This window comes from Benincasa hispida, chromosome 12 (assembly GCF_009727055.1).
Source record: "Benincasa hispida cultivar B227 chromosome 12, ASM972705v1, whole genome shotgun sequence".
NCBI classification, from domain to species: Eukaryota; Viridiplantae; Streptophyta; class Magnoliopsida; order Cucurbitales; family Cucurbitaceae; genus Benincasa; species Benincasa hispida.
The window spans coordinates 75,942,970-75,955,394 of NC_052360.1; the positions used below are offsets into that span (position 1 = coordinate 75,942,970).

At 40.3% G+C, this 12,425-nt stretch overlaps 1 protein-coding gene and 1 non-coding gene across 2 annotated transcripts; one reads left to right on the forward strand and one right to left on the reverse strand.

The window, feature by feature from the left end:
- Positions 1 to 5,954: 5,954 nt before the first annotated feature.
- Positions 5,955 to 6,058, reverse strand: LOC120068710. The gene has a single exon (XR_005479335.1). It is a non-coding gene; the product is annotated as a small nucleolar RNA R71 (small nucleolar RNA).
- Positions 6,059 to 11,336: 5,278 nt separating this feature from the next.
- LOC120067645 (extensin-like) lies at positions 11,337 to 12,026 on the forward strand. Its single transcript, XM_039019186.1, has one exon. It carries the CDS (start codon positions 11,337 to 11,339, stop codon positions 12,024 to 12,026), a length of 690 nt encoding a protein of 229 aa, XP_038875114.1.
- Positions 12,027 to 12,425: the final 399 nt, after the last annotated feature.

The following is a 12,425-nucleotide window of genomic DNA, read 5'->3' on the forward strand; positions in this document are numbered from 1 at the left end:
TTAACCTTAATCCTGAGCTAACTATAAACTCTTATTTATTCGGAATTATCCTTAGATTTTCATAGGTGAGGCTTGGTTCAACAACGCGGGCTCAATAAGCCTCCCATTTCAAGGGTAAGACTGGATAGATAGTTGGGGACATAAGGTGCAAGACAGAATTCACTCCTACTTAGGGATAGTAGAGAGGTTGTTCCCTTAATGATTTTGAGTCTTGAACAAGGTTCTCACCCTCTCATTGGCCCGAGAGGGACTCAGTTTGATGATCAGATCACAAACTAATTGTTTATTAGAGGATTAGTGGAACTTAAGGAACAAGAGGTAATCTCAAGGGTAAAATAGCCTTTTGACTCAATCGTTATTACGAACAACCTATGAAGGGTTAACTTATTAATCATGGTTATATCGAGTGGACACGATATATATACAATGAGGGGAGTGCAACTACTAAGCTTTAATAGAGTGACCTGGTAGTTAAAAAATGGGGATTAATTCGGCGTAAAGAGTTTAGATCATTGAAGCCCATGATCTATAGGTCCATTAGGTTCCCCTACTAGCTCACAAACGAAATTAGCCTTAGAATAACGTGATAAGTTGATTTAAAATGTTCAAATTCGAATTAAGGGTATTAATAATTATATGTGATATAATTATACGTTTAATTTTGGAATTAAACGTAATTGGAGAATCGATTAATATATAAATATGATTTAAATATTAATTTCATGAATTGGGGTACATGGTGATAAAATTGGTGACATAATTAATTTAGTATTTGATATTAAATTAACAAAATTAATCAAATTGTTTAATTAATTATTAATTATTAATTTTATTAGAAAAAATTGATTATTGAATTAAGTTTTGTAAAATTAATAAAATTTTAATTTTAGTTAAAGAATTAAAATTGAAAAAAGTTTGGTTTTGAAAATCAAAATTCAAAGTAAAAAGAAATTAAAAATTGAGAAAAATCCCGTGGTGGTATTTTCCCATTTTCAAGCTTACATACCTTAGTCATCTTTGCACTACATTTTTCAGCTCAAATTTGAAGGAGGACCTGGAATCCATGCATGCATTCTAAATGCGTGAATTGCCTAAATAAAACCACTCTTGATTGAGTAGAAAAGATGATGCAAATACTTCAGGTTGAAGAAAGGTTCTTCAACAGTGCTGAATCTGTGTGTTTTCTCCTCTAAATTCTTAAATTCATGCTTGTTTTAAGTCCCACAACTCAATCCAAGGCTCCTAAAGAATAGTAGGGAAGCTCTAGTAGTGGTCCATGGCCTGAATTGAAGAAAAATGTTGTTGTATTTCGTTGAAGAAGAGGATCTTCAAAGGTATGTAATGAAACCCTCTTGGTACCCCATGAAATACATATTTTGGTGTCAAAATTGAGAAATTAAAGTACTTAATGATCTTGTTTTCTTCTTAATGATCCTGTTTTCTTTCGCTGCATATTTCTATAAACCAACATGTCTACGTAGGTGGACGTGGGCTTCGTTGTCGACATGTTAGTTGTTTGATCATCATGGCCGCTGTTTGGTCTTTGGGGGAGGAGGGAGTGGTGAGGAAGTGACAGAGGAAGAAAGAAACAAATGGATTCAAGTTTTTCCCCCCACGTTTTTTTAATGCTTTTTTGAACTAAATTAATCTCAAATTTTTTCTTCATTTTTTAAAAACTAACTTGATTTCATATTTTCTTCTTTTCTTTCCTTTTTAAAGAATTAATTTAATTTTAGTTTTTCCCTTTTTCTGTATTTTCTTCACACAAATTTCATCTTTTTTTTAAAGAAAATTTCTTTGTTTATTTTTTTCCTTCTTTACTTTTTTTTTTTTTTTTTCCAATTTATTTTTTGTTGAATTTTTTTACTCACTTGCCTTCACTTTGTTTTACAGGATTTAAACTATTGTGACTTGTACTTAAGGGAGTATTCTTTTTTCTTCTTTGCCGACTTCAGCACATCTAAGCAAAAGGTGGTTATTTATTATTTTTTTTTGCATGAGCGACCACCGCCTTTGTTGATCTTAGGGAAGATTGGTTCATTGAGCTAGATTATCTCAACCTTAGAGAGTTCCGGATCATCTTGACCCTAGAGAAGGCTGAACCATCTTCCTCTAGAGAATCATCTCGTCCTTAGAGAGGGTTGGGTCATCTTTTTCTGAAGAGGGTTAGATCATCTTGCCCTTAGTGATGGCTAGGTCATTTTCCCTTGGAGAGGGCCAAATCATTTTGTCTTTAGTAAGGGTCGGGTCATCTTCTTTTAAAGAGGGCCAGATCATCTTGCCCTTAGTGGGGGTTAGATCATCTGACCTTGTCAAATCGTCTTACCCTTAGAGAGGGTCAGATCATCTTACCCTTAGTAAAGGTCAGATCGTCAAACATGCCTGCATCATCTAAGGATAGTGACATTAGAGGGCTCCTTCAATCCTCTCTGTCCATGCAGTCTCAACATATGTCCAAGCCCTATGAAGCTCGCCATTTTTCGCTTCCTGCTTCTTTTACTTCTTCCATGTGCAGGATAACCCCAAGGGATTGCAAGTTTTTTTCTACCAATCAGGGCCCGAAATATATAGTTTCAATCTAAATTAAGCTTTAGTAGATGGTACAAAACTACCTCTTAAAGAAAAGTTGTTTCCATCTGGAGGTGATACTCGTTTATTTAGTAGATGGTATAAAATTTTACTAGGCTATTCAGTAATTCCTTTTAGTTATCGCCTTGTTTTAGCCAATCTCCATATCTGTGTATTTTTTATGGGTTTCCATTCAAGTGTTGCTCCCATTGGACTTCTTATGTCAGGATATGGATCCAATAATAAATATTCCTTTTTAGGTGGTATACGAGCTACTGCTCAATCAATTAGTTATGAAATAACTTTAACTCTATGTGTATTATCAATATCTTTACGTGTGATTCGTAGAGACATAACCATTTTACCACTGAAACTTATTTCTCTATGGTGACTTTTTTTTCCTTTTTGCAGAGCAATGGTTTACTTGACAGAACATGTCTCACCTAAAAAGAAACATCTTGTAATTCTTGAAGTCAGGAATCAACCTATAACCAATGGACTTAGCCTACTTGTGGAGGAGCCATTAGTTGGTCTCTTTGCAAATGTATGGCCTGATTTGGACAACGATATGCCCCCACTTGAATTATCAATGGAAGTGCCCTTAACTTAAGGAGAAAAAAAAATGTGGGTATTACAATCCTCAATTCATAACAAAGCTCCTATTCCTGATCAGATGTTAACTCCCACGCATTGCATGATTTATTGTGAGACTCGTTGGAATGCCATTATAAAAGTCCTTGGAGAATTTACCTTTACCGACTACTACTGGGAATGGCTAGAGTTTGTAGTTAGTTGAAACGAACGGACCCTTCACGCTATTTATTTGTTTGGCGCAGTGGCGACTTCTTTGTATATGTACAATCGAAATAGTGACATGACTCGAGATTTTTTAGAAGCTTGGTGTCCATCGACCAATACCCTTCACACTATGGTAAGTGAATTATCCATCTCTTTATGGGACCTATGGCCATCGATGGCCTTCCGATAAGAGAAGGCTTCTACGAAGAGGTCATTCCCTGTCTTAGAGAGTTAATTGGCTCTTGAGACAAAAAGAGATATCTTGCAAAGTCTTGCGAACATCTTTTCTAGGCGTACCATTCAATAATTTGCCTATAGAAAGAGTGTACATCACAAAAAGATCGTGCATCGTCTTTTGAGAATGACTCTGATAACTTGTAGAAATACAAGTTATTTTGGCTCTTAAGTTGGAACAACTAAGGTTTTTAATGATAAAATTTTCTCATTTTTAGAAGAAACGCATGGAATTACTCAAACATTAGCAAACTCATGCAAAAGAATGTTTATTATTAAATACTGCGGCATTAACGCGTTATATTGTAGGATTTCAATAAGAAGCTAACGCGTGATTAAGAAGTGTTGCATGCAAAGCTCTAACGCATGGGCCATGCGTCGGAGGGATTCAACGCAAAGAAGATTCATTGATTCAAGCTGTTTGTGTCAAATTACCACTTGCAAGTATGGGCACCTGCAGCAGGTGGCGTTTGAAAAGCTTCCGACTGTCAGGCGACTGACCAGGACATGGACTTTAATGCTGCCCATCACCAAGCTGGAAATGATCAACGCCTATAAATAAATGAAATCCCTCTAGAGTTCGAAGTACAGAAAAATTTCAAGTTCTTATACTCAGTATTAGCTTAGTCGTAATGTTAGATCTTTAGAGCTGTGTTGTGGTGCCAAGAAGAGCAGAAGGGAAGAGAACCACCATCACCGCCGATCAAGGAGCAGAGGAAGTCGAGCTTGAGAGAGACACTTCATCCAATTCCTATACAAGTGATTGTATACAACTAGAATTGAGCCAAAGAGATACAAGAGATTGTACTATGCAGCTTGACTCAGTTCCTTTCATCTCATTTATCGCTTTTATACTTTCATCTGATTAAATATTGTTTTTGTGAAGACAATCTGCTTCTTTATAAAATCCATATATTTAATTCATCACACCTTTCCATTGTTTATTTCTTGTTTATGTTGGATGCATCTATACTTCATGCAAAATTTCATTTCAAACACTTAAGCCAACTTGATCAACTGGTAAAAGCATCTTTAGCTTAGACTATTCGAGAGAATAAATAAGCCCGCATTAAGTAGAATGCCTAGTACATCTAGAGATAGACTTACTAGTGTTTATTGCATCCTGTGTTTGACGCATGCATCATAGAGATAGGTTTTGTATGTTATTCGCATTTAGAAGTGTTGAATAAAGTCTAACGTGTAAACAAAGATAAACAAGTCATCTTAGATCGACGCATACCACGTACATTAAAATCCATTTTCACATGATCCATCACTCACTACTCAACTCTTTTGTATCTTCTTGTACAAGCACAACACCTTAGTGTAAATAACACATTTCTTCATACATTTAGGAATCCCTACAACAGCTACAACTTAAGGTTTGCGTTAGCTTAACCTGAATCCCTGAGTTCAACCCTGAACTTACGAGGAACCTAAATTGGATTTATACTTGGGTCTGATTTAGGAAAACTTGAACATCAATAGTTGAGTGTCATGCGTTCTGTTGCACATCTCTAACGCATTAACCCGTTACGAATACATCAACGCAGCAAAGCATCAATGCATCATTCATACTTAGAACTTATTCTTCCAATTTATTTTATACAATACACTTCTAGCTGAATCACGATAGCAACGAACAAGTTTTTGGCGTCGTTGCCAGGGATTTAGAAACAAAACTAACCAGAAATTTCGTTTGTATCTTTTGTAGGAACACTTCAGTCGAGGGAGTATTACGAGCTAAGCCTAAGCTTGTAAACGTTTATGAGCAGGGAGAGCACTCTTGAACTTATATACGACCCCGAGATTGAAATGACCTTCCGACGTAGAAACCGATCTAATCATCGTCGAAGGTTGAGGCAACAACTTTTTAGACAATAGAACAGGTAACAAGTAATGGCGGACAACCAGGAAAATAAGAACTTAGCTCAACACTAGCTCATGCTGCACAAAATCCGATCCTGATGGCAAACAGTAGCATGCGTCCCATGAGAGAGTACGTGTCTTCTGTATTGTATGATTTCTCACCAGAAATCATATACCCAATAGTAGATGGGACGAGATTTGAGATGAAATCTGTAATGCTTCAAATGCTCCAGACTACTGGACAATTTGGGGGTGGTCGTGGAGAAGATCCTCACGCCCACATGAAACGTTTCCTGGAAACGTGTAATTCATTTGTGATTCCTAGAATCACCCCAGAAGCGATCAGGCTATCTTTGTTCCCCTATTCTTTGCGTGATGACACAGAACAATGGGTAAGCTCACTGGAGCTTGGTGAAGTCACAACCTGGGAGAAGTTGGTAGAGAAATTTATGCAAAAATACTTCCCACCTACCACCAACGCGAGGAGGCGTAGAGAGATTATGAATTTTGAACAAGAAGAAGTTGAAACCTTAAGCGTCGCATGGGAGCGTTTTAAGGGATTGGTCAAAAATTGTCCGAATCATGGACTACCACTAACTATCCAGATGGAGACTTTTTATGGTGGATTGAATAGAGCATCGTAGATGGCAGCCGACGCAGCTGCAGCTGGTGGAATTATGGATAAATATTACACTAAAGCTAAGGAGATATTAGACCATATTGCTAAGCACAACATGGAATGGGTGGAGGATTCGTATGACACAAGAGCTGACAGGAAGAAGAGATCTCATAGTGTTAATTCTATCGATTCCAATGCAATAGCCACACTATCTGCACAAGTGGCTACGATAACCAACATTTTGTAGAACATATCGTTAAGCAACGCATCAAATCAGCAGAAGGTGAATCAGGTAGAAACATTCGGGCAGCCCATGGTTAGCTGTGTGGGCTGTGGAGATCCTCATTCCCATACTGATTGTCCACAAAATCCATAGTCAGTATGCTTCATTAAAAACAATCCATTTTCCAATACATATAATCTCGGATGGAGGAACCATCCAAATTTTTTGTTGGACAAGAAACCAACAGGAGCACCACCCAGGGGCGAGCCAACAGCAAAGGCAAGGACTGCCGCCTGCATTCCAACCTACACATCAGCCATGCCAACATTCCTTTTAATAGAGGAGGTTAGGCGTCGAGTTCAGGATCTCTGCTTGAGAACCTATTGAAGAAGTACAACGCCCAGAATGACGCGTTGCTGAAAAGCCAGGCGTCGTCTATCAGAAACCTGAAGATACAGGTAGGGCAGATAGCGAGTGAGTTGAAGAATAGGTAGCCTGGAGTTTTACCTAGCAACATTGAAACTCCTAGGAACAACAATGGAAAGGAGCAATGTCTCGCAGTGACATTGCGAAGTGGCAAAGTTCGTGAAGAAAGAAGAACAAATCCAAGAAACAATAGTCCTTCAAAAGAACGCAACACACATTCAATGGCATTAGAAGACCAAGAAGAAAAAATGCCTAAAACAACAAGCCATTCAGAGCCAAGTATGTCTAACGCAGGAAAACCTACGGTGCCGCTGAATGCACCATTCCCTAGACACTTGATAAAGAAGAATGATGAATAACAATTTAAGCATTTTCTTGAACTCCTGAGGCAGTTGCATATCAATATTCCACTTATAGAGGCCTTGGATCAAATGCCAAAATATGTCAGATTTTTTAAAGATATTTTGACGAAGAAAATGAGAGTCAGCTTGACGGAGGTAATTGCGCTAACAGAGGAGTGCAATGCGTTAGTAAGGAACAGTCTACCCAAGAAACAGAAGGACCCTTGGAGCTTCACAGTCTCGTGCTCGATAGGAGGGTTGGATGTGGGACATGCGTTATGCGATTTAGGAGCAAGTATTAATCTCATGCCACTTTCAATCTTCAAAAAATTGGGAATAGGTGAAGCACAACCCACTTCGGTTACTCTTCAACTCGTTAACAGAACAATCAAGTACCCTAAAGGAAAGACTGAAGACATTCTGGTAAAAGTTGACAACTTCATATTCCCAGCAGATTATCATCTTAGACTATGAAGCAAATAGAGATGTACCAATTATCCTTGGATGCCCCTTCCTAGCCACTGGAAAAGTTTTAATAGACGTGCATCAGGGAGAATACTATGCATGTAGACTATCATGAGGTGAAGTTTAATGTGTTAAACACATTAAAGTTCTCGGATAATGAAGAATGTCAACTGGAGTAAAGCATGGAAGAACCTGAGCCACCAAATCTGAGTGAGCGGCGGACGAAACCAACGCGTTCATCACTAGAGGAACCACCAGAACTCGAGTTGAAACCGTTACCTAGTCACCTTAAATACGCCTTCCTTGGAACAAATAAAACCTTACTTGTAATTATTTCCGCGAATCTTACTGAACCTAATGAACATTCTCTTTTGTAAATGCTGCAAAAGCACATGCGTGCAATAGGCTAGACGCTAGCGGATATCCGTGGCATCAGCCCATCTTATTGCATGCATAAAATCAGGCTGGAAGAAGGGAAGTCGGGATCGATTGAGCCTCAAAGAAGGCTGAATCCCATAATGAAGAAAGTGGTCAAGAAAGAAATCTTAAAATGGTTGGACGCAGGAGTGATCTATCTTATATCCAACAGTAGCTGGGTAAGCCCAGTTCAACGTGTTCCCAAGAAAGGGGGAACAACTGTGATAGTCAATAGCAATAATGAACTTATTCCTTCGAGGACTGCCACGGGCTAACGCATCTGTATGAACTATAGGAAGCTCAACGCGGCAACTAAGAAACACCACTTGCCCCTTCCTTTCATTAACCAAATGCTTGACATACTTGCTGGCAAAGAATTTTATTGTTTCCTTGATGGACACTCTGGTTATAACCAGATTTTGTTTGACCCAGAAGATCAGGAAAAGACAACATTCACCTGTCCCTATGGAACATTTGCGTCCAGACGCATGCCCTTTGGGCTATGCAATGCACCTAGAACATTCCAAAGGTGTATGATGGCAATTTTCTCTGACTTCTTAGAAAAGACTGTTGAAGTCTTCATGGACGATTTCTCAGTCTTTGGAGACTCATTCCAATCATGCTTAGATAACTTGGAGGCCATCCTTGCTCGATGCGAGGAAACGAACCTTGTGTTGAATTGAGAAATGTCACTTCATGGTGACTAAGGAATTGTCTTAGGCCTCAAAGTATCTAAAGCTGGGTTGGAAGTTGATGAAGCCAAGATAGATGTCATAGCTAAACTTCCACCACCATCAAATGTTAAAGTTCTATGAAGTTTTCTAGGACATGCTGGCTTCTATCGAAGGTTAGTTAGAGGATTCTCTCAAATTGCGCGACCTCTGAGCGCATTGCTAGAAGCGAACCGGCCCTACGATTTCAATGACGACTGCTGTGATGTGTTTGAAACATTGAAATATGTGTTGACTACAGCACCGGTACTAATAGCACCGGATTGGACGCAACGTTTTATTTTCATGTGCAACGCGAGTGATGTTGCACTAGGCACCATGCTGGGGTAGAAGAAAGAAAATTTGATACATCCCATCTCTTAAGCATCCAAGACACTGAATACTCTTAGGAACACTAAACAACCACGGAAAAAGAAATGTTGGTTGTAGTGTTTGGCATCGAGAAGTTTAGATCTTATTTAGTTGGTGCGTCAACAACCATCTACACAGATCACTCAGCCATAAAGTTCCTGATGAGTAAAAAGGATGCGAAACCAAGATTAATAAGATGGGTTCTGCTATTACAAGAATTTGACATTGATATTTAGGATAGAAAGGGAACTGAGAATCAGGTGGCTGACCACCTGTCCAGGTTAGAAAATCAGGATGTGCAAGATCAAGAAAGTGAAATCAAAGATTCATTTCCTGATGAAAGCCTATTCAGAGTTGAAGGCAAGGAACCTTGGTACACGGACATAGTTAATTACTTAACTACCAAGCAATTCCTTGGGAACTTTAACTCTTAGTAAAAGAAACGGTTAGTACACGATGGTAAATTTTATTTTTAGGATGAACCGTTTCTCTATAAACAAGGCCCTGACTCCATAATGCGTCGATGCATCCCGGGGGAAGAGACACAATGCATCCCGAGGGNGGATGAACCGTTTCTCTATAAACAAGGCCCTGACTCCATAATGCGTCGATGCATCCCGGGGGAAGAGACACAATGCATCCCGAGGGAAGAGACACAATGCATCTTGGCTGAGTGTCATGACTCTCTTTGCGGAGGGCATTTTGGTGGGCAAAGAACCGCTGCGAAGGTCATTCAAAGCAGATACTTCTGGCCCACCCTCTTCAAAGACGCGAGGAAGTATGTTCGTAAATGTGACCCCTGCCAACGCACCGGGAATATCTCATCAAGGGACACAATGCCCTTGAACAATATTCTTGAAGTTAAATTATTTGATGTTTGGGGCATTGATTTTATGGGACATTTTCCCCTGTCCTATGGCCAACAATATATCCTGCTTGTAGTAGACTATGTATCAAAGTGGGTAGAAGCAGTAGCTTGCGCTAGAAATGATGCGTCCATTGTTTCTAAATTTCTTACCAGGAACATCTTCACACGCTTTGGAATGTCAAAAGCTTTGATAAGTGATGAAGGTACGCATTTCATTAATCGCATCATTTCTAAATTACTTGCTAAATATAATGTTAGGCACAAGATCGCTACCGCCTACCACCCACAAATGAACGGTCAAGCTGAGGTATCCAATCAATCTATCCTGGAGAAAGTTGTCAACGCATCGCGGAAAGACTGGGCACAGAGGCTGGATGAAGCACTCTGGGCCTACAGGACTGCCTACAAGACCCCCATAGGTATGTCTCCATACTTTTTATATTTAGAAAAGCTTGTCACTTACCCCTCGAGTTGGAGCACAAAGATTTCTGGGCAGTAAAGAAGCTAAATTTAAACTTGGATGCCACGAGCGATCCATGCAAACTTTAGCTCAATGAGCTTGAGGAGTGGTGGTTGAACGCATACGAGAACAACAAGCTATACAAGGAGAAGACCAAACGTTGGCATGACCAACGCATTGGTAAGAAAGAATTTGTTGTTGGTCAAAAAGTTTTATTATTCAATTCACGATTGCGTTTGTTCCTAGGGAAGTTAAAGTCAAGGTGGTCAGGACCATTCATCATTAAAACAGTCTTTCCCCATGGAGCAGTAGAATTAACGTGGGAGGATGGCACCAATGCGTTCAAAGTAAATGGTCAAAGAGTGAAGCCATACTTTGAAGATGACATAGAACGTCAAAAGTCATCTCTCGTACTACGTGAAGCCAACTGAGGCTTGCGTCGAAGCATCTCTACGTTTGCACCGACACAAATTCTAGGGACGTTTCCTCTTTCCTTATTCTTCTTGCATTATGTATTTTATCAATGCGTTTGAATTTACTTTGTTTGTTTGTCTGCATTTTAAGATTGACTGTTCATTGTTATTGCCTTCATAGTTAGAGATTTACTTGTTTTTAAAAAAGAAAAAAATATAAAGTTGTGTATAATCGGGATAGGAATAACCGAACGCATTAGACTTAAGTCTAACGCATGGCCCAATCGAAAGGATGCATCTCGAAAATGCAAAGCACTCAAGTGCTTGGAAACCCAATACACGTCCCTTCAACTTCGTATTAAATGCAGACATCAGACGCCGCCTGATGTCACCCCACTCTCTCTCCCCAAGCTTATAAAAATCCAGACCCTTCGTTTTCTTCTTCTTCATTGCCCTCGAGCTCTTTGTGAAAGAAAAAAAGAAAAACCCTAGCGCCTCTCGTTTTCCTCACCGCCGTTCGCTCAAGCATTTCTCTAGCCATTCTTCAACCACGATGTCGTCAGCATCTGATAGTCAGAATCAATCAATGAGCTATGGAGACGTCTTGTCGGTAAGCTCTTTCTCCTCCTCGTCTATTTCAACATCGCCTCCCCCAAGCCCTCGACAGACCTCAAAAACCTCTGTCCCAACCAAATGTCTGCACGGTGGAGCATCTTCCACTTCCCAGCGTCCGTCTCGGTTGAAGCCCACCAAAGCCATCATAACCCTTCCTTCTAAGACGACCCAACAACCCAAAACCACGCCTAAACCAAAACCTAAAACCCCTTCAAAACCAAGGCAGCATCCTTCATCATCCACGGCTGCCAAGAAGCCATATACCAAGCCCGCCCCACCACCATTCATTCCAAACATCACTCCGATTGGTGCGACGTATGACCCCATACCAGTCTACCTCCATAACGCCTCATCGCCAGCCGTGCATCCACCTCCTCCACTGTCAATCCAACCCTTGGCCACCATCTACCCAGTTGAAGCAGACGCATCCAGCCAACCGCTGCGTTCACCCATCATCATCTCATCCCCTGGCTCGCCGCATACCCCATCAGGCACCCCAAAAATTACTCCACCTAGGCCCAACCCTGACAGTCCTGCGTCAGAGCGTAACCTCGAAGAATTAGTGAAATTGGCTCGACGGGACGAGCAAGAAGTGTTTAGAGCTATCTTGGCAAGTCTGAATCAATGACGAGAAGAAGAGTAAGTGATGCATTCTGACCCACCTAACGCATCACTTGAATTGGATGAAACGGAGCGCTACACAATGATGCTCGAAGCAGAATTAGAAAAAGAAGATGAAGAAAGGGGATTTTGCCCAGATGTATCGCAATCACGTCAAACTAACGCGAATGAAGGGCCCTCAAAAGCAAAGAGAGTGAGAAGAAAGAGAAAATTAATCTTGGAGGAAGAAGATGAGCAGTCAGCATCCGGTCCTAAGGATGCAACGTGTGGGAGTTGCTCAAGGCACAACGCGTTAGAGAAGAAATTGGAAGATTATCAGCCCGCAAGGCGGGGGCGAAGGAAGTCAGCTTTCCAAAGGGAATTGGAGAACGAATTAAGAGAGCTGGCGTGGGAAGCCAAGGAACAT